General features: G+C 38.1%; 1 protein-coding gene across 4 annotated transcripts; it reads left to right on the plus strand.

Annotated features, from left to right (window-relative positions):
- The first annotated feature begins 53 nt into the window (after positions 1–53).
- On the plus strand, positions 54–27,893 carry mybpc3 (myosin binding protein C, cardiac). 4 transcript variants are annotated; one of them, XM_023332410.1, is made up of 31 exons: positions 54–432; positions 3,062–3,187; positions 3,510–3,587; positions 4,040–4,188; positions 4,526–4,643; positions 4,733–4,781; positions 7,693–7,752; positions 7,876–7,878; positions 9,328–9,500; positions 9,589–9,721; positions 9,850–9,852; positions 9,939–10,063; positions 10,141–10,246; positions 10,912–11,078; positions 12,218–12,383; positions 12,487–12,593; positions 12,692–12,721; positions 12,799–12,938; positions 13,293–13,364; positions 16,601–16,760; positions 16,850–16,954; positions 18,552–18,740; positions 21,436–21,570; positions 21,773–21,940; positions 22,663–22,751; positions 23,572–23,767; positions 23,860–23,999; positions 25,474–25,633; positions 25,729–25,865; positions 26,786–26,972; positions 27,509–27,893. In XM_023332410.1, exons 1-31 carry the CDS (start codon positions 153–155, stop codon positions 27,544–27,546), a joined length of 3,789 nt encoding a protein of 1,262 aa, XP_023188178.1. In that variant the 5' UTR covers positions 54–152; the 3' UTR covers positions 27,547–27,893. The 4 variants fall into 4 exon arrangements, with proteins under 4 accessions (XP_023188178.1, XP_023188179.1, XP_023188181.1 ...); XM_023332411.1 differs by lacking the exon at positions 7,876–7,878; XM_023332412.1 differs by lacking the exon at positions 13,293–13,364 and having other exon boundaries at positions 55–432.
- The last annotated feature ends 18 nt before the right edge of the window (positions 27,894–27,911 follow it).

Below are 27,911 nucleotides of genomic sequence, written 5' to 3' on the forward strand. Positions count from 1 at the left end.
GTAGGCAGCCCTGGGTAGTAGTGAGGAGTGGGCGGGGCTGACTATTGCAGGATAACCTTCACACCACTCAGCAAAAGAACGAAGAACTGAATTCCCTAATCAAAAAGATCACACTCACTTTTCTACGCTTCAGTGAGTGTACTTTGACTCCAATGTTTTTAGTTTCAGCATTTGCCAAGAAACCAAAGACTCAGGAGGCAAAGGAAGGCTCCTGTGTGGTTTTTGAAGCTGAGACAGAGAAGTCTGAAGCTAAAGTAAAATGGCAGTGCAACTCAAAGGACATTGCCAGCAGCAATAAATATGCAATCACAGCCGCTGGAAACAAGCACTCCCTCACCATAAAAGACATCACCATGGAAGATGCCAATGTCTATGCTGTGATTGCTGGTGGTTCAAAGGTCAAGTTTGAGCTGCGGGTCGCATCAAAGCCAGGTGGGAGACTTTGATGCTGCAGCTGTGCATTTGAGGCCTCTGATCACTCATCCACAGCTCGTGTAGCCGTCACTGAGCACAAAGCACAGCACTCAATTTAGAAAACCACTGAGGCAGTAAACACTTGATGCACTGCATGCGCTTGATGTTACCATGATTCTACATCCTCTGATCAAATTTCTGAAACAGCCTGATGTGTTTTTTTTTTGTTGTTGTTGTTGGCTTTTGAAGAGTTAGTAGAACATGTTGAGAAATTAACGTTTTCTCCCACTAAAGGTTTTCAACCAATAAATTAAAAGCCAACCTTTGATCAGAGTGAAAGCCACAAATTTTCAAAAAATCAGTAGCTTAAAGTCTGTGTTTATAACTAGGAGAAAAATGGAGCAGCATTCACCTGTCAAAAAAACTAAAACATTCAAAAATAGAAGCTTTTCTTTACGCCATAATGAAAGAATTAATTTGCCGTTTTGAGAAACAATTTAGACCTAAAGTTAAAACAGTACTTCTTTAACACTCCACACGTTTTTAAATAGTTGATTATCCTTCTTCATTGTACATAAAAACACAAATTTCAAAGTGAAGAAACCAGATGTGCAAGTAATAATAGTTTTTTCCTCCAGATGAAAGTAATAAACTAATGATGAGTGTTTTCTTCACATTACTCGGTTGTTCATTAAAATATCTGTGGTTTGAGGAAATGCTCCTAATGTGTTTATTTTCCCCATTTGTTTAGAAATTCCTTAAACGTACCAAACAGTCCTTTAACGAGTGCCATTTGTGTTTCGTTTCTTCCAGGATATTAGCACTGCATTTTCCCAGGTTTTGCTTGCACAACAAATCTGGAAGTGTTATTTCAAGTCCTAGGGAGTTGAATTCAACACTTTGAAAGTGTCTATATTGGTCCACTCTTGATTGTGTTAAAGTAACACTTTTGAAAGTGTTATTTGTGATAGAGTTGGAGCAACACTCTCAGCAGTTGAAACTTGACACACATCAGTGTTGATTTACTTAACACTAGTGTGTAATGTCAAAAGTTAACACTACGAATGTGTTAATCTAACACAGAAGTGTTAAATATAGATCAACATAGAAATCTGAATTTTAAACTACTACTGGTCGGGTGTGCTGTGGTGGTGTAGGGGTTAAGCACAACCCACATATGGAGGCCTTAGTCCTCAACATGGGGTCGCAGGTTCGCTTCCCGGCCTTTGAGGCATGTTTTCCCCTCTTCTCTCATTACCTATTTTACTGCCAATTCACTATCAAATAAAAGCCACTAGAGCCAATAAAACCTTTAACAAAAAATACTACTAGCAGTCAATAATCCCCAAATTCACTTTAAAAAACATTAGATGTCACTTGAATCTACAAAAACACCAACACAAGTTGCAGTTTGAATCTACTTGTATGTCAAAACAAGAACATCATCAAACAGCACTGACAGCAATATACAGCAAATGTCATACAGTATGGCAACCTGCCATGTTTACTTTCCCACATATTTCAAAAAATGTCTTACTATAAGGACTGTAATAAACTAAGCCCTTAATTGGTAGAACATAAAACAAATCGTATTATGCATTTAAATGATCATACGAAAGACTGTCCACTCTGCCAGACAAAACAAAAGCAAGCACCTCAAGTGTTGTGCAAAAATCCCATCAATGTTGAAAACTGTAGGTGAAGAAGCTGCAGAGGAATTCATGGTACTTTACACTGAAGGTGATGTGTGCTTTGAAAGTTCATCGAAAGATGGTCTTGTGATCTCTGATGGCAACGTGTCTTTGGTGCTGCTCTTGTTTTCACCAACATACAGGAGGAAGGGATGTCCTGGTTGTCGTTCCCTCGCAATTCTGTACTGATCAGTTATGCGGCATTATTGAATACTGTAAGCCTTTCTCACGGTGGCCGTAGACCCTGTACTTTTGCGCAAACGGAAAATTAATGCCTCCATAAAAAATAATCAAAAACATGATAATCTTAACATGGAACTTACCTTGTTATGATAAGCTCCAGACAAGATGCCATACTGCTGTCCCCGCTCCTCGGGCAAACACGTGACGTCACAGATACGTCACAATTGTGGGAGCAACTCTGTCTGGTGTTGATTTAAATTTAACTCTCCGGAATAGCAATAACTCTTTAGGAAAACTAACACGTTGAATTAGACTAAACAAGTGTTGAATTAACACTGTAGTGCTGTGTAGTGTCACTGACTAACATTGCACCAGTGGACTGTCACTGTGACGTACTTAGGATGTTTATATTTTATAATGTAAACGCAAATGTTTTGAAGAAAACCAGCTAAAAGGCAGCAGCTGTCCACTGTCCGCACTGCCGCCATGCTCACTCTTCCATCACGGTGACCTGGACCGGGACACCAGCACATTATTTCCTCATGAGTAACCAGCACTCAACAGGCCCTGAGCACTGTCAGAGAGGCCACTGATAACATGTGGAAAAGTTAGCCTGCCACTTAGATATAAGACAAAAGAAATATTTAGAATTTAAATTTTCAGCGCAGCATATTTGCCAAATAAATACTAACTTCCCAGGCAGAATGTTTACTTTCACTGCTTTTTTTCTCTTGTGTGTGCTATTGATGCCACCAAAAATAAAATCAACACAGAGGTTCCAGCTGAGGCTCCTGCTGGTGAACCTGGGAAAGCTGACCAGGCTCCTGTTCCACCTCCTGCAGCTTCCACACAGGGAGAAACCTCTGCTGCTCCAACACCTGATGCTCACCCAGCTGAGGGTAAGTTACTGTGTACCATCATCAGGCTTCCATTGCATTTTACACTGAAACATTTGTACAACAGAAGAACTCTTTACACTGAAACAATGTAAAGAGATTTTCTTCACATTTGAGTGCAAAAAATGAGTGTTTAATTGTCTGCAGCATATATATATAATTTGTTTGTTTATTTTCAGCAACTTTAACATCTGTAACTGTTTCTTAAAATATAGATTGAATTAGCCGACATGCAGATTTTTGTCATGAGGTTTGTTCATTTTTTACTTTCTTTCACTTTGTTTTTAATTAACTTGACCTTGGTTTGGATTGGACTTTTCTTTAGATGCGCACCCTCCAGACACCAGACAGGACTTGACTGGACTCTTTACAGAGAAACCTCAGTGTGGAGAAGTCACTGTGGGTGAGTGGACTGGATGTACCAGACATTGTTTTGAAGGAAATCTTAATTCAGTGCTTCATGGTTTTAGTTTTACCAAGTAGAAAAAGTTCAATATGGTGAAGAAAAACAGAAATAGAAGAAATAGACAGATGCTGGTCTCTCATTACAGTGTTACCAATGTTTCAGTCCAATTACTGAATCAGAAATGCTAAGTTAAATTGCTATAAAAGAGACAGACCATTGTTGTATTTCTAATTCGTTGGACAACAATATGACATAATATGAACTCAAATTTCTCATTATTTTTCATTTCCTCTTCTTTTCTTTTCCACATCTTCACCCATATTTTTGAAGCAGCTTTAAGAAATGACAGAATACATTACTATAAGTAGAAATAATAATTTAGAAAAATGCAACAATGCTGCTAACTTTCAGAACTTCGTCATTGCTGTATGTGTATTTCTTGTACGAAGGTGAAAATATCACATTTGTGGCTAAAGTAAATGCTGACTCACTTCTGAAGAAACCCAGTGTGAAATGGTTCAAAGGGAAGTGGATGGACTTGGCCAGCAAGTGTGGAAAACACCTGCAGCTGAAGGAAACTTACGACCGCAACACCAAGGTGAGCAGAAGGCATACTACAAAACATGTTGATTGTTCATCATTTTAGTGTTGATTGGTTGTATTTGTTAACATTTATTAGCCATAAGAATTTGTAGAAAACAAGCATAAAACTATTAGAGGCAACCTATTTGTAAATTCTGTACTTTTTTTTTTTTTTTTTTGCCAAAGTTAGGCAAGCTCTTTCTTCAGACACCTGTGCTAATCACATGTTGAACTGCATATGGGACTCTCTGTATCGACAAAGCAAATTTGCAAAGTTTTTGGTTGTTTTCTTGAGTGATATAGTTCAGTATTTGTGTTCTTGAACCTTGTATCGTCATTATCTGTCGTTTCAGGTGTACACATTTGAGATGCAAATCGTTGCTGCTAAGCCTAACTTTGCTGGAGGTTACAGATGTGAAGTTTCATCCAAGGACAAGTTTGACAGCTGCAATTTTGACCTTGCCGTACATGGTGAGTGTTGCGTATGCTTTGCTTTCGATGTATTATGATTAAAGATGTTTCAGGACAGCTGATCAGTTTGGGATCTGCTCTTGTTTCAGAGGCCCGAGCTCCTGAAGGTCTGGACATAAGAGCGGCTTTTAGACGCACGTAAGTGACTCGGAGTACATAAAAAGTTTTTATTTACATCAAATTATATAGCTTGAATTAAGGATCTGCTGATCTTTTGCTGAATTTGAGCTAATATTGTCTTCTAATGTTGTTTGAAAGAAATCATTTGATATTTTACTTCTAATTTGAAAAAAACATAAACTTTAAAGTCAAACACACAATATCTTAGTTAGAGGTTAATTCCTACTACTGATGTTATGCTAAAGAGACAAGACAAAAGTAAGTTGATGTCTTACTAAACTATAAATGCTTTGCTGGCTAAATGGAAAAATGTTTATGTCTCATCAATGTATTATTCGATGTAAGAGAAAAAGAAGAGTTTTGGCTTGAAGAGTAACACTGATTTTAAAGAAAATAAAGTTTTCTTTAAAAACTTCATTTTAAAGGAAAAATGAAGTTTTTTTTTTAAAGAAAATAACCAATATTATGGTTGTCTAACCAGAAATTACTTCAGTGTCAAAAAGCCCTTACATAGGTGCTAGAGGGAATAGCTTCCTGCATGACTTTGTAGTTGTACTTGAAATCAAAGCCTAGCAGTAAAAAAAAATAATTTTCTCGACAGAATTCAAGTTAAGAGTTTTATATTAAGTAGTGCAAGTACTGAGTAAAAAAATGCATTGGATTAATATCATAGTATGTGTGGTAAATATCTGTGAAAAATGCTAACTTATCAGGAGTGAAGGCGCTAAGAAGAGAAGTGGAACAGCAACAAGGTAGTAGAGATTTGGTGCAACCATGGAGGCTCGTTGTCAAATTCTAAAGACTTGGATTGTTTAAAAACAGAGAAATTTGCATCAGGAATAGAGGCTTTCGCTCTCTTTCCTGGACTCATTATTCTCTGCGTTCAAGCCAAACAATCCAGTGTTTTGGATTTCACAGCCGCCAGTTGACCGAGTTTTGAGACTGACCACAGGAGGAAGATCAACAGAGAGCTAAACCCAGAAGTTAAATACCAAAATTAACATGGTGTTAACCTTTAACTTCATGATTTGGTGTTCCAACCATTAAATAGCTGGCAGCAGCATATGTCAGCTTCTTCTGATCCCCTCCTGAGTCTCAATCAAAACAGCCAAGCCAGCTGCCCAAGCAGCCATGTGGCTGAGTGAGATTTGACGGTGGTGTTATTGTACTGAAAGTGCAGGATGTGCTAAGACATTCAGGCTTTTCAGCAGCAGACCACCTCCTGGGGGGGTTGCCTCACAGAGGAAGTGCAGCTACAGTGTGTTGTAACTTCACCACACAGAGCAGAGACTCACCTTCACATGCTGTCGGATCAGAGATTGGAAATTATCTCGTCTATGTCCGTTTTTATCTTTCATCCCACTGATAAGAAACAAACACACGCGCTACGGTTGCCTGCTTTGCTTCACGACTGTTTTGTTTTGTCATTGCTTGGGTTATGGCTGCAGCTTGGTGAGATGGTTTTGTGCTTTTAGGATATGTAGAAGGTCTTGCTACATATCGCATCTTTATGTCATGTTTTTCTCCCTACCACCTTTTTTCCTTTCTTCGCTAGGTACCATGTGACCTCCCAAAGGAACAATCACCTACTGCAAGACATGACCAAATCATGAGTTGTTAGCAGCTGATGCTGATGAGTAAAGACAGGGTTCCTACACATTTTCCATTTTTAAATTCCAGCTGTTTACTGACTCATTGTAAAGGTTCCAAGATCGTGCAGAAAAGCCCATTTATAAACCCAAACAGCATGCATGTAAGATAGCAATATTTCAAGGTTGTCTTGTTTTGATCATGTTTCATATTTAATATCTTGTGATATAGAAATATTCATATCTCAAGCTTATTTAGCAGTGATAAGATTCTTATCTTTCCTTGACCTCCTTTCTCATGAGCTTATTAATTTGAGATAACTACATCTTAGGCTTTTTGTCGTTATAGTCGTTTAACAGTTCAGTTACCTCCAGATTACAAAACACCAGCTTGTTTTGTCCTGACAATAGTTTTCCTATCACAGTAACATGGCATAAAACAATTTAATGTTTTTTTTTGTTGTTACCACAGTTCACTTATTCAATTATCTGGAGTTGTCACACAGAAAGTTTCATTATCACACAATACTGAGACCCCCAACTTCATTTGGTCATGGAAACAGTTTTCATCATACTATTATGTAAAAACACAGAGACCTTTAATTTGGCAATTGCCCCTCATTCATTTAAATATTTAGCTCTTCATCTTGTTATTTATATGAAGTTTCAAAATCTCATTTTATCAAGATAACTGTATCTCAAACTTTAGTAACAGTATCATGATTTTTAATTATCTTGAGGTAACATGACCTCATTTTGAACCAATGTTGAGAAAACTAGTGTTTAAGGGTTTTGTTGTTTTAACGGTTTAAGTTTTTTTCTTTAAGATAAGAAGAATCTTACATTTTTTTGCCACTTTAACTGTTCTATTGTATTGTTATTTTAAAATATCACAGCTAAAATTCACTCTTGAAGAAATGGATCATTATATTTATATTTACCCAGAAATCAATACATTGAGCTTGGCAGTTGGTTCAGTCTTCAGGAGGAAAATGTTTCCCATTGAAGTTCAAACAAGTTGCTATATGTTATTTCATTCTTTTCCATACATATCCAGACTGGTAAAAGTTTAAAAGTATACTCTATACTTTGTCATTCTTCTGAAGCCTTTTCAAACTATTAAATTGGGAGAGACTTGTGACTGCAAAACCAACACCAAAACCGTTGTGTGCATCTCTGATAGAGCAAACCCACACAAGGCATTTTTAATTTTGCATAAAGCAAATGGAATATAAAGCGTTTAATTAGAAGGAAACATCTGCAGTGACACGTTTCTGTTCTTTGGAGAATCTAAATGATTAAGCCATATGCTAACTGTTGATGCTTTTTGATGTCTGCAGTAGCACAGATGGCAAAGACGATTCAGGAGAGCTGGACTTCAGTGCCTTATTAAAAAAGAGGTGAGGAAATCAACATTTTAAAAAGTTCTACTCAGAACAATGATGACTTTTTTCGCTTTCATAAAAATGCCTGTTTTTTTTTTATTTATTTTTTATTCTTTCTGGGTGATCCTCTGTCCACAGAGAGTAAGTAATTTCTATAATTGCAAACTATATAACAGTAATCTATAGGAAACAAACTTATGATCACTAATAACAATTTCACTTAATCTTTCTACTGAAAGTCAGTCTACATATACAGTATATATATATATATATATATATATATATATATATATAACTTCTTAACCTTATATTATCATAATAATGAAATCATTGCAAAAAAAGCAAATATTAAACCTACTTGTTGCATGGCGTTAGCATGTGTTCCGACTCATGTTATTTGATCCTAAATGTGTGCAGTTTACTGAAGTGGAAAGAGAATCCCTTCATTCCTAATTACATAATATCTGTATTTTTCTTAGTTGTCAGAATGCTGCTTTTGTTTTAAAATATTATTCTCTGCATGAGGGAGAGTGTGCTGACATGTTCACAGGTTGGGAATTGAATTTATTTTTTTCATAAAAGTAATTGATTCAGAAACCACTGCAGAAAAAAAGAAATTACTTTTGAAGATGGGATAATTTCTTAAGATTGTGTGAGCTTCATCCTGTGGTGTGAAAAACTACTACTTTATCTACTTTTATTTCAGTCTTTAGAGACTTGATTTGGACCAGAGGTGAAAGATTTGGGATTTGACTCCCCATACATTTGAGAATTACTTTAGCTTGGGAAAAAATTACTTCTTCTGGTAATTAATTCTGGTAAATGTGATTTTCTTCTTAAACAAATTACTCTTAATTAGTCTTTGGCTGCTGCTGTTGGTATCACTGAGTATGTGGCTAAATATGCTACCCTGGTGATAGTCTTGCAGATGTCATTATAGTGAGACCTGGAGAAGGATGACATTTGGTCTAGTAAAGAGCACAATACCTCCATAGCATATCAGGACCAGCTGATTCAAGGTTATGCTAGGCTTGGTGCACAAAACACAACACTGCACTGGAGTTGACTGTCTTGTGCAGCTGGAACCTTTTCATGTAATGTTTGCCAGCCCTCACATTCCCATCACTTCCAACTCTGTGCCACTGTGACAACTGTTAATTCCATGATTCGACCACCCATGTAAAGCTGTAATGGGATCCATGTCTGGGTTTAGTGACCTTCACTCACTACTGAGTGACAAACTCTTGAGAAACACCTTGATAAAACTCCAATCACTTTTGATGCCATCATTTCTGCCCTCTGGTGCTTCTTCTCAACATGTCAGCTCCTTGCAAACAGCAATCATGTTTAAATTTTTCTATTTTTTCTAAGTTTTTAGCATATTTTTTTAACCATAATATTTTTAAATATTGTAGATGATTTATTGTTTTAATGTATTTTGGACAAAAATTTGTACAACTTAGATTAACATAAGCAGCCCTACTGGCACATATCTAATTAGTCTTTTCAGTTGTAGATTTTTGTTCGTGATTTACGTTTCAAAGTCTTTGCTTCATGCCTGATTTTAACAACATTATCCGATTGTCTCAGGTCCATCAAACCGGCACACATGAACACAGATCCTGATGTTGACGTGTGGGACATCCTCAGTCATGCTCCCCCCTCAGAATTTGAAAAGATTGCTTTCCAGTACGGCATCACCGACCTGAGAGGGATGCTCAAGAGGCTTAAGAAGATGAAGAAGGAAGAAAAGAAGAGTGAAGGTCAGTATGCTGGTATTAAAACAGGCATTACTTCATCTGAACCTGCAAAAACTTGAAAGGCTGATTTTCGTTTGCTATTTATATTTAGCATTCCTCAAAAAGCTGGATCCTGCATATCAGGTGTTAAAGGGCCATAAAATAAAGCTGGGAGTTGAGGTTGCCAATGAAGATGTGGAGGTGAAGTGGTTAAAAAATGGACAAGAAATCCAAAAGTCTGGAAGGTTTGAACTTGCATATAATAAGGACGTTCTGCACCCATGCATCACTATGTACTGTACTTAACTATGAATGTTCACATCTCTCCTCTGCATCTGGATCATGATAACCTATCCTTTCATTACATCTTCAGCAAGTAAGTATCTTCTGAGTTTTGTTGAAAAATTTATATAGAGCAAAGCCATCTTTTTGTGCTATGAAAATATTCTTGGTTTTCCAAAGGTATATCTTTGAGAGCGTTGGAAACATGCGCTACCTTACCATTAACCACTGCTCCTTAGCAGATGATGCAGCTTACACATGTGTCATTGGAGAGGAGAAATGCACAACAGAGCTCTTTGTTAAAGGTAATAAATAGTCAGAGGCAGTTTGGACCAAACCAACTTACAATTGACTTCATGTTTCTCATTTGTTTTGTCTTTAGAGCCTCCTGTTACAATTGTAAAAAATCTGGAGGATCAGATGGTGATGAAGGGTGAGCGGGTAGAGTTAGAGTGCGAAGTATCAGAAGAAGGAGCCAATGTGAAATGGTGAGATGTTTTTCTCTACACTACAGTTTTAGTAGTTAGTGGTTTGGCTTTGTGCTAATGAATCATGGCTAAAAAGTAAAAAAAAAAAAAGAAGTTGTAAACAACCATGTTAAACATAATTGCCAAAATAAAATCTGTTTTCCCACTAAAGGTGTACTGATAAAAACCACATTAGTCAAAAGCAGACGGAAATGTTTCCACAGTCATATCAGATGGGATTTACTTCAGTATGCCTTATTTTTATTGACTCTTAAACATTTGATTACATGTTTACCAATATCCTAATAACTTAGATCCCTTAAACCAGTGTTTCCCAACACCGGTCCTCAAGGCACACTGTCCTACATGTTTTAGAGGTTTCCCTGCTTTAATGTGCCTGATTCAACTGATTGCAGTTCAACAAACGCCTGTTAATCAGTCATCAATTGAAATCAGCTGGACTGAAGCAAAGAAATACCTAAAACATGCAGGGCAGTGTGTCTTGAGGACCAGGGTTGGGAAACACTGCCTTAAACAACTTTAATAAACAATAAATGTCAGAGGTCTTGAGTTAAAATGGCTCCATTGTAAATGGATAAAAGAAAACAAAACACTGAAGAAGATCAAAAATACCTCAAACACATGGATTGGCATTTTCAATGAATGGTGATGTATTTCTTGTCCAGGGAGAAAGACGGGGTTGAACTAACCAGAGATGAATCCCTGAAATATCGCTTCAAGAAAGATGGCTGCAAGCATGTGCTGATCATTAACGAAGCCACCAAAGAAGACGGTGGACACTACAAGGTCAAAACAAATGGAGGAGAGTCTGTAGCTGAACTGCTGGTGCAGGGTCAGTGTCATAGATTAGCTGTTTCTTCTGTCAGTGATGAATTGTCCAAATACACATCCCATCATAGCTAGCCAGTAGTTGCGCAGCCTTGTCATTCTTGGCAGGTTGACTTTGTGTAGCTTGCGTAGATCAGCACAGGTTCCGGCACCAGGAGTATGTCAGCTAAAGTTAGAAGATGTACATGTGAACATCTGAAAGGCAGAGCTCCATTCAGTACGTGCTGGTTCTCTTTCTCGGTTTCTCAACTCTCGGTGAGCTGTTTGATTGGAAGTGAAAAGGAAGAATGTGACCTCATTTATGGCATTATTTACTGACATTTTATCAGTAAATAAAATGTCAGTGATTCAGTCAGTGATTCAGATGTTACGTTTCCATCCTACATTAAAAAAAGTTTGAGACAATTTAAGCCTCTATATACAAATATACTCCATCTAGTTCCACCCATGACTTCAGTTCATCTCTTAAGGTACATGTCCTCCTTTTAAACTTAAAACAACTTTGAATACATGCATGGCTTCATAAATATTTTCACATTTTTGTTTTTCTTAAAGTCAAATTTTAGTCCAGTTGTTGCACTGCGGATAGGTTTCCCCTTATATTCCTGTCTTAAATCTGTTTTGATCTCCCAGGAGTTTTTGTGTATAATTTGAAGCCCAGTAGCTGCTCCTGCTGTTTATATCCCTTGTTAATTAAACTCTAACCTGCCAAGAATGACCAGCTGCAACACTGAGACAGGGATCAACACTTCAGTCCATGGCAGAGTTTCTAGTATAGCGCCATTCCTACCATATCTGCTTATTCTGCCTGGGCAGTGTGCTGACTAGCGTAGCCTTTGAATTTCACAGTGGACAATATTTCCAATGCATATTTTCTTATGATATATAGAAGTAATCTAGAGCTCCTGCATGTGTTTTTCAGGAGATACCCATTTTATTTTTCTTCACAAGTCATACACACTTCCTCTTTTGTCTCCGTCGCATTGCTGTATTATAGAAAACGATGCTTCACACTGGACCTTTATTATCACACCACTCCTCAAATGGTGCCCCTGTAACTTTTTCCATCGAAGTGTAAAGGCATTGATGATTTTCCTTCTGAGCTCCTTGAACTTGTGTTTTGTTTTTTTTCTGACTCCGCAGAGAAAGAACTGGAGATCTACCAGAGCATTGCGGACCTCACGGTAAAGGCAAAGGATCAGGCGGTGTTCAAATGCGAAGTGTCGGATGAGAATGTGAAGGGAACTTGGTACAAGAACGGTGTTGAAGTCAAACCCAATGCCAGGACAAACATCTCCCATATTGGAAGGTGATGACACTAAATTTGCTAAATTATGCTTGTAAGGTAACATGTACATGTTATGTAGATCTCATGTTCAGTGACATGATTTTCTAAATGTTTAAACACACAGAATACACAAACTGACCATTGATGAAGTGAAACCTGAAGATGAGGGAGACTATACTTTTGTGCCAGACGGCTATGCTTTCAACCTTTCTGCTAAACTCAATTTCTTGGGTAATAATTATTTCTTAAGCTTGGAAATTTCAAAGTTATCATTTGATTTTCACAAGCCAAATGTTTAAAGAATTTTTCCTTTATATTTGATCTTTCAGAGGTGAAGATTGATTTTGTGCCTCGCCAAGGTACACAGTTGCAAACTTATACTCTTGCAGAAAATAAAAGTCAGACCCCATTATAACCATATGCATTACTTTTGAAGATCCTCCTAAGATCCACCTTGACTGCATGGGCCGCACTTCTGATTCAACAATCATAGTGGTGGCTGGAAACAAACTGCGTCTGGATGTCCCCATCACTGGAGATCCTTCTCCGACAGTGATCTGGACCAAAGGAGAGAAGGTAAAAGAGATGTAACACCTGGTGTTGCTAATATTCTGACAGTAGCCATCTGTCCAGAGAGCTGTAGGTAAGATCTGGCATCTGAGGCCTGCTGAGAAAGTTTGTCATTCTACAATCCTGCAATTTAAGATGCAAACAAGAAAGCCCAAGCAGGTTCTAACATATTTATTATAAGCTCAAAGGATGCTAATCACTTTTAAAAACCGTTGTATTTTCATGTATTCATTTTTGCAACAAGCATGCTGTGCCCCACTAATGTCAGGGAAACTAATGCATTGGCAATAATCTTAGGTGAATCAGCGGTTTCCCACCCTCCGTTATCAGCTTTTACTGCTTTGCTGTCCTTAACTGTAGGCTAGCTCTGTAAAACCTGATGGGGAAGAAAACGCAGGGCACTCAGCCTGTTGGACCCTAAATGATGGAGAGGTAAGTGCATGATTACACTATATATATATATATATATATATATATATATATATATATATATATATATATATATATATATATATATATATATATATATATATATATATATAAAGTACCTAGGTATACCACAAGCAAATGGCAACCTCGATGAGGTCACAAGGAAAGGAACCACAGCTAAATACCTCCAACGAATAAGGCAAGTCCTGAGAAGCCAGCTCAATGGCAAGAACAAAATCCGCGCAATAAACAGCTATGCCCTGCCAGTAATCAGATACCCTGCTGGAATAATTAGCTGGCCAAAGGAGGAGATAAAAGCCACTGATATTAAGACTAGAAAACTACTAACAATGCATGGAGGATTCCATCCCAAATCCAGCACCCTGAGACTGTACACGAGCCGCAAGGAAGGAGGCAGAGGACTAGTGAGTGTGAGAACCACAGTCCAGGACGAAACAACTAAGATCCATAAATACATCAGGGACAAAGCCTCAACAGACAATGTGCTCAGTGAATATCTCAGACAACAGGGAACGGAGGTTGAGGTGCCAGAGATACCATCATGGCAGGACAAGCCCCTACATGGGATGTACCACCAGCAAATAACCCAAGTGGCTGATATCAGTAAATCCTACCAATGGCTGGAAAAAGCTGGACTCAAGGACAGCACAGAGGCCCTCATCCTGGCCGCCCAGGAACAGGCCCTAAACACCAGAGCAATAGAGGCCCAGATATACCACACCAGACAAGACCCAAGGTGTAGGTTGTGCAAGGAGGCCCCTGAGACAGTCCAGCACATAACAGCAGGGTGCAAGATACTGGCAGGGAAAGCGTACATGGAACGACATAACCAAGTTGCAGGCATAGTGTACAGAAACATCTGTGCAGAATATGGACTGGAAACCCCGGGATCAAAGTGGGAAACACCCCCAAAGGTGGCGGAGAACACCAGAGCTAAGATCCTGTGGGACTTCCAGATCCAGACAGACAAAATGGTAATGGCGAACCAACCAGACATTGTCGTAGTGGATAAACAACAGAGGAAAGCCGTTGTGATAGATGTAGCAATACCAAGCGACTGCAACATCAGGAAAAAGGAGCACGAGAAACTAGAGAAATACCAGGGCCTCAGGGAGGAACTGGAGAGGGCCTGGAAGGTGAAGACCACAGTGGTGCCTGTGGTCATCGGGGCCCTCGGGGCAGTCACCCCCAAACTGGACCAATGGCTACAACAGATCCCAGGAACAACATCAGACATCTCAGTCCAGAAATGTGCAGTCCTTGGCACAGCCAAGATACTGCGCAGAACCCTCAAGCTCCCAGGCCTCTGGTAGAGGACCCGAGCTCAGAGGATAAGAACCACCCGCGGTGGGTGAGAAGGGAATTTTTATATATATATATATATATATATATATATATATATATACAGTATATTGTTTTGACTTATTTGGTACAAGTCTGCATGATGCCAGCATTGAGCTTGAATAGTCTATTTGAAAAGAAGAAAGGAGTCAAATTTCCAAAAATGTTTTAGCGCAAGAAAGATGTTAGTTATGAGAAAAGCCATTAATTGTGAATTAGTTAACCTTTTATGTTTATATTTCATTAAAAAACAATTTTAAATTTGACACCAGGCTCCTCACAATCTAAGGAGAATATTTGTCATCAGTTAAGAAAAAAAAACTTTTTTTTCATACAACTATACATTTGTCATGTTTTTTATGTTGAATAAGTCGTCCCCTTTATGTAGATTTTAAATGTAAAAATGATTTTCACATCTTGACTTTAATTCTAATTTGTTGTGCTCATCAAGATGGTTGAATGATTTTTCTATTTTGTACATATGATCAATAAAAGTACTTGTGATGATGCTAAATTGAAAATATAAAAAGTTGAAAAAGCAAAGTTAAAACTGAGCCTTGTGGGCTGCCATAGATAATTTCTTCTTTTCAATTATTAAAAAAAATATTTATTCAAAAATCATAATATGTCATGTGAAGTATAATGAAAGCAGGCTAAAATCTGGACTGGTTCAGCAATAAGTAATAAAAAAACTTCTTAATATTATTTCAGTCTTTGCTTTTGTGGTTTAAACTGTTTACAACGTAGCTTTTTTGAAAATTGGATTCCTGTATATATAAATTAATATAACTAATTTACAGACACAGGAAGAAAACGGCATAATCATTGTAAATAGCTAGCTTTGAAAATGCTATAAAATTGTAATAAGACCCTAAAAAACTAATGCTTCAACACTACCAATTTGCTGTTTAACTATGAAAAATATTATAAAATAAATTTAAAATATAGATGGTATTTTTATGTTCTTGTTCAGTTTTATGCACCAGTCAAAGAGCATGATACTAACAGCATGCATTATCTTTGATCAAGGTAAGCTTGTGTACTGAAGCCTCTCAGACAAAGATGACAGGAGACTGAGCAGTAAGTATGTTTTGCATAGTGGCTTTAAAAAGTAACATAATTGAAAAAGAATTTTCATTTTATTTTATATTCGTTAAATACCTTAAAACCCTAACTTAACACAGATTCCTGTTGTCCAACATTGATCTAAAGAAGTTGGTGAATGGAAAGTTTGATGAAGAGCTTTTTGTTTGTTTTTACTTCATTTCATCAGGTTCATCATGACACGACTGGAAAATGTTAGAAAAAGAATCAAATAAACTACTAACATAAATACTCTAAAGCTGTGCTGAAATTAGTTTTAGAATATGAAAGTTGGGTTGCACCATGGTACAGTTGTTAGCAATGTTGCCTTGCAGCAAAAAGCTACTGGTTTTGAATCCAACCCTGGCCTCTTTCTGGATGGAGTTTGCATGTGTGGGTTCTTTTTGGGTCCTCTCACTCCATACCAAAAACGTGACTGCTAGGTTGATTGATCCAAGTTGTCCTAATTTGCCCTGGGATGGCCTATCAACCAGACCATATCCTGCCTCTTGCCCAAATGCTACTGGGAAAAGTGCCCCTCCTAGACCTCTCCAACCCACACCTGCAATGATAAGTAAGTATAGATGATTGAGGAATTGCATAGTCACTTTACCAAGTGGTTCACCTCAGTGTCTATCTCTTTGACAATATCCAAAAATCCTTACTTAAGCACAATCGCCTCAGCTCAGGCAAGTTATAGTTGATTGTTTGCCAACTGTTTTACATAAAAGTATTATACCACAACATCAGGCCTGGGTTTTTGCAAAATGAGTTGACTCATTTTTAATGATTAGGTCATCACAGAAGGAGATGGCAGGGTCCATGTGGAATCCACCAAAGGCCACTGCATCTTCACTATCGAGGGTGCCGAGAGACAGGATGAGGGGATCTACTCTGTCGTTGTTCGAAACCCAGCAGGGGAAGATACAGCTGATATCAGTGTCAAGGTTGTTGGTAAGACAAAGACACTCTGCTCATTGATAAAGATAAAATGAACTTTTACAACAAACATGTTTTAACTACATTACTGTCTTACCACATAGATGTTCCAGATCCTCCCCAGGCTCCTAAAATCCTCAGTGTTGGGGAGGATTCCTGCATTGTTCAGTGGGAGCCCCCTCTTTTCAATGGCGGAGATCCAATCATTGGTAACAACACTACTAAATTGTTGAAATTTGCCAGTTTATGTAACCAATTTTATTCCATGTCATTTCAATACATTTTGGAAAAGTAGACTTCCATGATATGCCTTTTTTTTTCTCCTGAGACTCAGAAGAAAAAAGGTTTTGGTATTTAGTGTTTTTTTTCTTCATACTTTAAATATTAAGGCTGAAAGAAACGCATTGCAATTTTTCTTTTGTCATAAAAAAATTATTTAGAGTTTATCAAATGTCTCTTATACTGGTCTTGCTTACATACAATTTGTCTTTACTTAATGAGCTTTTAAAACAGGTCAATTCCATTCATTTTCATTTTCTAAATGCTTAAAACAGATTCCTACTTTTTAAAATTGATGTTTTAAAGAAATTACATGAAGAAGTGCTTTCATAACTAATAGACTCTTTGCACCTACAGCGCTGACGTCACATCCGCATGAGCGAAATGTGGCTTTCTTGCTTCCGATTTGGTCTTTCCTACCATGACATCTAGGAAAGACAAAATTGTATTTCAGACGCAAATAAAGCAATACCATAAACATTGTTATCTTCCAAAATAATGGGCTCTTAAGTTTTCATGGATTTCCAAGTGATCCTGAATTAGGAAGACGGTGGCTTGTAAATATTCGTAGCGACAAGTTAAAGCTAAAGCCGCACAGCAAAGTTTACAACCTTCACTTCACTCCAGATCAACTTCTTCAGCCTAAAACGACCGCGGGGAGACGGATGGTAAATAAATGAGCCATCCCTGTGTTATTTCCATAGAATCACTTCTGCATCAGCCCAAAAGAGCAAGTGTATGGGAACAAGTGAGCAGACCAGGTTCAGACAGCCGAGCAACTGATCCGCCTGTACACCCTGCTGTAAACACCAACCTATTTGAGCTCTTCATAAGGAGCATGCAAAAGTAATACAACTAAATAACACGGAATTTTTTTTCTAAAAGCAACAACTTTGAACCTGCACACTCAGCTAAACTAGAACTCTGACACCAGAGCTGCCCTACTTTTAAGCTGTGGGGCTTGTTGTGCTTCCTCATGCTTCAGAAGCAAAAAGCCCGAACCGTGGTCTCTGACACTAACGACAACAAACACACAATTTCAGCAATATACATCAAAATAAAGACAAAGTAAGGTAAAAACATTTTCGGAAGACAATTCATAGAATGAATGATAATGTTTAGATACTTAAATAGCACATTTTTATAATAAAAATGTTTGAGAATATTGCCTACTACTAGCATAAGCTAAAGTTAATGTTAGCCACAAAGTTGAAAGAAAGTAAACCTCACCTTCGTATCCGTGAATGTATAACGAGGCATCTTAAAACCTTTCTCCAGCTTGTTTGTTGGGGCTTTGGTTCCTGCCTTACAAAAACGATGTGCATGATAATTGTTAGCTTGGGCAAGCACCTAGTGTAAAATGCCATTTTCAATAGACCGGAAGTGACCGGGCCGCTTATCCCCGAACACGGAAGCAGACGTGAAAAGAGTGTTTTTGCTTAAAAAATGGGTGCAGTATAATGTTTTATATGCTTTATATTGCCTGTATATAGACAAGAATATAATGTGCTGCTCTTGAATGCTAAGGTTATGTCGTGGAAAGGAAGAAACTGAGGAGCTACAGGTGGATGCGACTGAACTTTGACCCATACCCTGAAACAACCTTTGAGGCCAGGCGCATGATTGAAGGCATGGCATACGAGATGCGAGTCTATGCCGTCAACAACATTGGCATGTCTCATCACAGTCCAGCCTCCCAACCATTCGTGCCAGTGGGTGAGTGTTTTTAGGAATCTCACACCAAGTAATTTTCTTTTTATTCATACATAAATTACCTCATATGTTTACTAAATGTTAGTTGTTGGAAGTCTGTCATAAAGACAATTTGATTAAGACAGGAGGAACAAAAGAGATTTCTTCAAATGTCATACAATGATTTTAGAAATCTTGTGTCTTGCTGCAGCAATATTTGCTGTGGTTAGATCAGACTCAGTTTAGTCTGATCTAACTAAACTGAGTTGGATCAGACTAACTCTGATCTAACTGAGTTAGATCAGTTAACTAATCTAACTGATTAGTTTGATAACCACAGAGTGGTTACTCAATACCAGGGGTCTCAAACTCCAGTCCTCGAGGGCCGCAGTCCTGCAGTTTTTAGATGTGCCACAGGTGCAAAACACTGGAATGAAATGACTTAATGACCTCCTCCTTGTGTAGATCAGTTTTCCAGAGCCTTAATGACCTAATTATTCTGTTCAGGTGTGGTGCAGCAGAGGCACATCTAAAAGTTGCAGGACTGCGGCCCTCGAGGACTGGAGTTTGAGACCCCTGCTCTATACCCAATAGAGGAATTAACACTGTGTAATGCTAACATTTCTGTGACTAATGCTAAAAGAACCACTAAAATCATGAAGCTTTAACATGCACATGATTCATCTTACTCTCAGTTCCTCCTGAAATCCCTTATTTTGATAATTTGAGTCATCATGGTGTATATGTTTATGTTTGCACAGTATGGACAGTTAAAGACTCTTTATTTTACAAGACAGATTCAACTGTGGGCTTGTGGTTGAAAGGCTTGTCTATATATAGAGCAGTGCTGTTTACAATCGTACCTATCAAAACATTGCTGAAATCTTAATTTAATAGTTTTGCTATGTGTAGTCTGAGTAACTCCTTATTCAGAATCAGTCCAAGATTATTTTGCTTTCTAAAGTAAAGACAGCAAAAAGACAAAAGGAACTGTTAGAGACAATGAGAAGACAAACTCAGAAAACAGACAACGAAACACACAACATGCTTGATAAGCAGCCATACAGTCACTGGAAAAATGATAAAACTTCAGCTTCCCAAGGTAGCAGAGAAGAAACCAGTGGAGGATTTGATGCTTGTGGAAGCAGAAGAAGAAACCAACAGAGCCAAGAGCTCTTTAACTCCTGCAGCCAGGAGATTATCACCAACAGCACCCCCTGCAGAGTTAGCCTTCAGTCTGGAGGTGGGAGATCCAGCTGACAATGAGAAGCCAGCAGGAGGGAGTGCAAGTTTTCCTGCAGGGAAGGAAACAGTGGTCTCCAAGGTATCTGCTGCAGACAACATGTTTGCAGAAGGAATTATTATCTTTAGGTGTAGTTTTGTCTTGTTGCTTTTATATTCAACCTGCCAAACAATGCAGGAGTGTTTGTGTTTTAAAATCCAGATGATAGTGATGTTAAAATGTTAGCTGAACTACAAGAAAATTCTTTCCATCTGGGTTTTATAGCTGATGGTGCCGGTTAAGGTTGTTCTGAATCGTAAATGATTTGATTATGTATCGAGTAGTGCATAAAAACAGGTTTCAGGTCACTGTAACCCCATTTGCCTGTCTAGATTGGCTCAGCTGACAGAACAATAACACTTTGAAAAACAAAAGAATCAGTTGATGCCTTATGACCAGCTTCCAGAAACATGCAAAGCTCAATTTAGCAATCCATCACATGCTTTGTCTGTTTCCCTATCAATAATGCACTTTCACCTTTTGAGTTTTGCCCAAATAAGAGGCCAAGCTGTTTCAAAGGGATGTAACAGTGGTTTGCTTTTGGCACCTCTGCAGTTAGAGCATTGCGTGGTTGTAACCAATAAACCAAGGTCTTTTTATGCCCATCAAAATCATGTCATTTTATCCCCACTAGACGCGTAGCACAGCAAGCACTTAGACCTCAGTCTGACAGTGAACTGCAGGTCAGACAGAGAGCTCATATTTCTCTGCATGAAAGAAGGCGCCACTCACAGGCTTACAGGGTAACAGACTGTTAGATAACTGGTGTCCCACTTAAAAACAGGCTGGCTGATTCCACCCGCTGTGTGTAACCAGTGACTCGTTAACAGAGATGAAAATCATGCAAGTCAGTCGACACTATGACTTTCACAGGTGCCCCTTTTTAAGGGGTTTTAACTTTACACATGTAAAGACATCAATGGCCACGTCTGGTGTAACTTTATGTAGATTCAAGCTGCCTCATTTGCTCTCATTTTTACTTGCATTTGTCTCTCTGATCACATTTAGTTTGAACATAAAAATCAATATCCAAAAACTTCTGCAACGTCAAAATCATAAGACACCAAAAAGAAGAAATAATGATTATGCATTTGCATCATCAGCAATGGAGTTTGTTCTCCAGTGCTGCCATTTATTCATTAGAATTACTGAAACAAATGTACACTTTGTGTTGCATGCTCACCTGGTTACACGCGCACGTTAAGGCAACACGTTAGTCTTTAGTTCTCCTGTTCATTTTGATGTGAATAAAAAAATAAGTCAATTCCAATAAATTCAAGGGAGATTCAGACATTCAAACATGGTTGAATGCTCTGCAGGCATGTTAGTGGCGTCAATCAAACTCATCCACTTGTTTAGGTGTTCATTTAGTACCTATTGCTTTAATTCGTTAACCACCTAAGCAGGCTCTTTATCTACCCTCTGCCGCTCTCTCAGCCCCTACTAGCGAGCCCATCGGTCTGCACGTTGAAGACATCAGCGACACTTCTATCACACTGAAGTGGCGAGCTCCGGAGAGGATCGGCGCTGCTAAGCTCGAGGGCTATGGGGTCGAGTACTGCAAGGAAGGCAGTAAGTGCTGCCACCTGCATGCTTCTGATAAGGGCAGCTTATTTTAGAGTTTATCTCCCGAATGGAATACTTGCAGCAAAATGGCGCGTGAGCTGCACAACTTGTTCAGCTCATGTTCATAAATAACATTATCTTAGCTATTAAATAGTAATCCAAACATGACAATTATGCGACTTTGACTTGTATTCCTCTATGGTGGCAGCTGATGAATGGATTCCAGCCAACCAGGGTCTTACAGAGAGATCATCGATGACTATCAAGAACCTGACCACAGGAGACAAACTGCTGTTCAGAGTGCGGGCCTACAACATGGCAGGGCCCAGTTCTCCGGCAGTTCTGGCACAGCCTGTGACTATCAGGGAGATCATGCGTGAGTATTTCTACAGCGGATTCTTATGACGTCCCTGCTAAGCTTATTCAGTTTCTCATTTTGCTTTATGTAAGCGGAGCAACCAGGAATCTGTGAGGTGTTTGAGTTCTCCAGGGACACATTTAATCATTCCCAAAGTTTTCCAAAGCTACAGTGTTTGTTTTTTTTCTGCTCAGTTTCAGTTTATTTATACAGCTACGGATAAATTTGCCGAGCACAGCCTTCCATCCGATTTGATATTTTTATTGTGACTTACCAGACCTTTTCCTTTTTAATTAACTACTTGACTAATTTCAGATATTTTTTCTTGATTTTAATCTCATTGGTTAGTTGGACCTTTGGAAAAACAAATGTACCAGTCTGATAGACATAAAAAATACAGTGCACAATATTATAAATGAGATATAAGGAGTATTCTTTTAGTGTTGAAGGATAATATCCATAATCAATAATGAAGGTTGTTTTTTTTTTACTGTAGGAAGTACAATTTAGTTTTTCAGCTTTTACTCCCATGTATTCAAACAGATGATTGAGATTACTGATGTGTTAAAATTAGGTAAAGACTAAACAGTAATGACAAGAGTTTATTAAATCACCAGTGAAGTGACTGTTTTAGGGTACTTGTCTATTTTCAAGACATGCCGAGTTAAAGGTCCTCCTATGAGCTTCACAGGTTTCCTAAAAATGTCCGACTGCCCACTTTGGTCTTTTGTTTTCAACAGAGCGCCCAAAGATTTGGCTTCCACGAAATCTCCGGCAAACCCTCATCAAGAAAGTTGGAGAAACTGTTAACATTATGATCCCGTTCCAGGTGATTTACATTTAAATTTTACTATTATGTTCAAAAAACAGTAAATACCTCCCCACCGAGACAGCTAGTAAATATTATTATTAAAGACAATAGGAGTCATTGTCTAGTGTTATGATAAATTCTAGAGTCTAGATATGTAATATAATATAAGATATATATAAATAATATTAACATGTGCATGTAGGCGTGGGGTGAACAATGACTTATTACACATATATTGCACATTAGTGTGTGGGACACATTATGTTTCATGTTATATGTGATGAATATTAAAATTGCACATTGTGAACTTTACATTTTAGAGTGGTGTACATTAATTCATCTGAGCGCTGAGATAAAAAAGTCCCTGAATTCGGTGGCCCCTGCTGGAGGCTTGCAAGAAAGGTTGCAGGCTGATTGCAGTCTTTCATGATGCGTTCTGTCTTTATGAGACAGCTGGGTGGTGTAATTGTCCCAGATTGCTGAGAGAAATGTTCCAGTGATCGTCTGAGCTCGCTTCCTTCCATTTTCCAGAGCTCTCTTCCCCTGAGCAGAGCAGCTATCACACCAGGATGTGATACACCTCATGATGGTTCAGTCCTCAGAACACATATAGAAACTCCCTTCATTCTTTAATAGTTGCTACAAAACAATGTTTTAGATCCAATTTTTAATCCTTGCACTAGATTAGTATTTTGTTTTAACCAAACAACTATCAAATATTAGGAGTCATTATTTTGTCAGCCTTTGTTAAACAGTATTGTAGTGGTAACGCTTAGTTAAGTGTCATTTAAAGCTTTACATCGCTGCATTTTGAGCTCAGTCTTGTCTTTGTCTGCAGGGTAAACCCAGGCCAAAGGTTACGTGGAGTAAAGACGGAGAACCTCTGGAGCCCTCAATCGCAAGCGTGAGGAACAGCGATTTCGATTCCATCCTCTTCATCCGAAAGACGGAGAGAAAGCACTCTGGCCAGTACGATCTCACTGTGCAGATTGAGAATGTGGAAGACACAGCAAAAGTCATGCTGCAGATTGTTGGTGAGTTAGTTAATGGACAGCATCTAAAGTTTAGCTGGACTGAATTTCTGTAATTATTTCTTAGTCATTATAAAATGATACTATCCCTGTAGATCTCCCGGGGCCACCAGAGGTCCTGAAGATTGTTGATGTGTGGGGGTTTAATGTGGCACTGGAATGGAAGCAACCAAAGGACAATGGCAACTGTGAAATAAGTGGCTACACTGTTCAGAAAGCTGACAAGAAGACCATGGTGAGAATCTATGCTCTTTGTTATAATGACCGGGTTGAAAACATCAGAGTAAAGTTGAAATGAATATTTTATTGTATTGCAATTAGATCTACAAAGCATAAAGCTTAGTACATCATTTTTGTGTATTGCTTACTTACATAATGTTTTCCTGTTATTTAAAATGTAATTTACTTAAAATGACATTTAAAATGTCATTTATTTATTTATTTATTTGTTTGTTTGTTTGTCATAAAGAATATCACTGGTCTCGCAGCGCCACCTGTTTATTAATATGATAAAATGTACAATAATTGTGGATGTTTAAAATCTAGCTCACATCGGCGTGCCGTGGTGGCGTAGCGGTTAGCGCGACCCGTATTTGGAGGCCTTGAGTCCTCGACGCGGCCGTCGCGGGTTCGACTCCCGGACCCGACGACATTTGCCGCATGTCTTCCCCCCTCTCCTTCCCCGTTTCCTGTCAGCCTACTGTCATATAAGGGACACTAGAGCCCACAAAAGACCCCCTGGAGGGGTAAAAATAAAAATAAAAAATCTAGCTCACATGTAATTGTGACAAAGAGCTTCAATAGTGGAAAAACAAATACTAAAAGGAATGGTCATATTACACCTAACACAAACAAAACTAACAAGTATTCTGTAGTATGGCTTTTGGTATGTTTTTATTAGAAAAAAAAAAACATTTAAAAAAAACACAAGTAGCAACAGCCCCCTGAAAAAGAGAAAGGACAGACTGACACTCAAATACTATTTAAATAGAAAAACTACCACTTACTTCCTTACAGTAAAAGGACAAGAGAGAGAGAGAGATTTATTCTTCAATTATCCAATGCCGAACATGCTGTCAAAGATGTCCACCGGTAATGATGAACCAGTTGGCAAAGATCTCCTTCTGCCACCGTCCTCCACCTCAAGCTGCCAAGAACAATGTTACCCAGGAATGTCCTAATCTTATCCTCTCAGCCTGACCCGGTCTAGATAGCCTGTGCAGTGACGCAGAGACATTGTTCGCCAGCCAGCATGGCGGTCAGCTCTTGTTTCACCACAGTCATTATTAGATCAAATTAATTTTACTTCCAACACAATGAGCTTTTAGGTGGTGGTCATCGTGTTACCAATAAGTCTACCTGGTTCATGTTAGAGAGAAAAGCACTGAGGTCAAATGTGCTTTAAGGTTGCCTCATATCCTGTTTCAATCCTGCATCTAAGAAATAGCCTGTACCAAAACGCCTTCGGTTTCTGCAACAATATGAAGACAAGTGGAAGTTTTTTCCACATTTTTCATTAGGGTTAAGATATATTTTTGTCTTCTTCCGATTTCTCTTACTTTTGTAAGTTCAGTAGAAGAACAAAAAACATTTGAAACAATACATCCCTAAAATTGCACATGCAAAGGACAGACAGATAAGACATGATGTTTTGGACCTATTTAGTTTTATCAAATCTCATTGAAGCATTTTATGTGCTTCACATAAAGGAGTGGTTTACAGTCCATGATCACTACAGACGAACACACTGCGTGGCGTCCGACCTCATCATGGGGAATGAGTACATCTTCCGCGTGTTTTCCATCAACCTGGTGGGCCTCAGCCTGGAGCCACTCACCACAAAGGACAGTGTGTTCATCCAGAAATCAGGTCGGCTCTGTCTTAGAACTCGGGGAAAATGATAGGAAGTACAAGAAGAATGCAATAGAAGAAAAAAGTTACCTAATCTTTGTGTGTCTCAGCAGGTATCAACTACAAATCTCCCGCATACAGGGAGCATGACTTCTCAGAGGCTCCCAAGTTCACACATCCTTTAGTGAACCGGTCGATAATAGCAGGATACAACGCCACCCTCAGCTGTGCTGTGCGAGGAATACCAAAGGTATGTGTCTTCAAATTAGTTCACAAAAACTCAGGTTCTGTATTTGACTAAAAAGGATGTTGGTAATTTAATTTAATGTATTGCTTGAGCTTAAGGACACAGCAGAAGTAATCTCTGGTGCTTAATGAGACAATCAGATTCAATGTATATACATATGAAAAAAAACTCTCCAATTAATTTTGATTCAGTCAAATTCACTTTAAATAAAATCCTGTCAACACAAATCTAAATCAGATCCAATCAATAACAAATTAATTCAGTACGTAGCAATTAGTAAAGAGCAGTTCATCTAAGGAAATCAGCAGCCACATTATATTGGTGCTAAGCTGTGAGGAAAGAAAATATACAAAAGCACAGAGCGAGGCGTATTTTTTTATGGATAGAAAAACAACAACAGCAAAAAAATTACAAAAATATTGTTATTTTAGATTCAGGACACTGAAGTCAATTTAGTGAGGACACATCTCTATTCTGTCTAGCATAAGTAGCTTAAGGCCTAGTTTGTACCCTCTAGTCTATAAATTTCATTATCTGTACCCATCCAGTAGGGTTTGCTAGGGATTTCTACGGCTATCTGGTCCAAATACTTCATCTTCCACAGCTTCCTGTTAATGAAGTGATTAAAATATTTTACAAACATTTAGTTTTGACATTGAAGCACCAAAACTATGCAATTCAGGGCATGGATAAACTGTGAAGACCAAACAATTCTTATTCAAAATGACTTGGCAACAGAAAAATATATTTTAACAAATGGAATTAATAATAGATTAGCAAATTACGATCACTTTAATTAAAGCAAATTTACAACCAAGCATAATCTGTAGTTAGATTGAACCAATGATGGCTCAACCAATAATATTGTTAAATAAAAGTGTAAAAATATCACATGACTGTTATGTTTTGTTCTGCCTCTTTAGCCCAAAGTGACCTGGTACAAAAACAAAATGGACATCTCCAATGAAGCCAAGTATCGAATGCTGTCTAAGCAAGGTATTCTGACGCTGGAGATCCGTAAGCCATGTCCATTCGACGGCGGCGTGTACATGTGCAAAGCTGTCAACGACAAGGGCGAGGATGTGGTGGAGTGCAAACTGGAGGTCCGACGTAAGTGGCATGCTGGTTTCCATCCATGCAAAGGTAACCCGTTTTTTTTTTACAGAGTAATAAACGGGTCCAGAAAATAAATGATTTATAGTCATATATAAATTATTAGAGTATCTGCAACATCCTGTCTCAAATTTCCATATTACCAAAAACATGATTAATGTTTTTGCAGGTCTTCTTGTGAGAAAACTTACAGACTTGCAAAAAATTAATTCAGAAAATTAGGACTTTATATTTAAAAAAATAATAATATGGAACAGTGAAAAACTGATATTTATCTGTAGAGGAAAGGTGAATATCCTCAAATGTACTATACTAAATATACCAATTGAATAGAGTTAGTTAATTTTACTCCAAATCACCAAAAGTAACTTAATGCAGGTTTAATTTGTAAATTTCCATTCTTTTTTAACACAAAGGGGCAAAGGAACAATCAGTTTAAATTGCTGATTGTTCAGTTTTGCAGTTTTCTTTGTAATTTAATATAATGCTAATATATTTTAATGAGTTAATGCATATTTATTTCTGATTTGCAGCTCAGATTGCTAAAGAAGAAAAGAAAGAGGCCCAGTGAAGGAGAGTTTTGTCTTTGAATGAAGAGGCGATGAATCGATCTTCAGCAGAATGACGGCTTAGAACCTCAAGATGCTTAAGTTACATCCCTGAAAGTGCTTAATCAATAATATCTGTCTTTTTTCATCTGCTGACATTTTGGGTTTCTTTCAGTGACAGAATTGGCGCACTAATGTGTTATTTTGAAAGTACGTCATAGTTTTATCAGAGTAGTTGCTGCTCTTTTCAAGCTACAAGGATTGCGATTTCTGTGTTTGAAAAGTATATTTGACTGATAATAAATATAAAGTGTTGGATGATGATGTATGGAGCAGTTTGTGGATAAAACCATACAAAAATCCAACTTGACTGCTGTTTTACTTAGTT

This window comes from Xiphophorus maculatus, chromosome 4 (genome assembly GCF_002775205.1).
Source record: "Xiphophorus maculatus strain JP 163 A chromosome 4, X_maculatus-5.0-male, whole genome shotgun sequence".
Taxonomy (NCBI): Eukaryota; Metazoa; Chordata; class Actinopteri; order Cyprinodontiformes; family Poeciliidae; genus Xiphophorus; species Xiphophorus maculatus.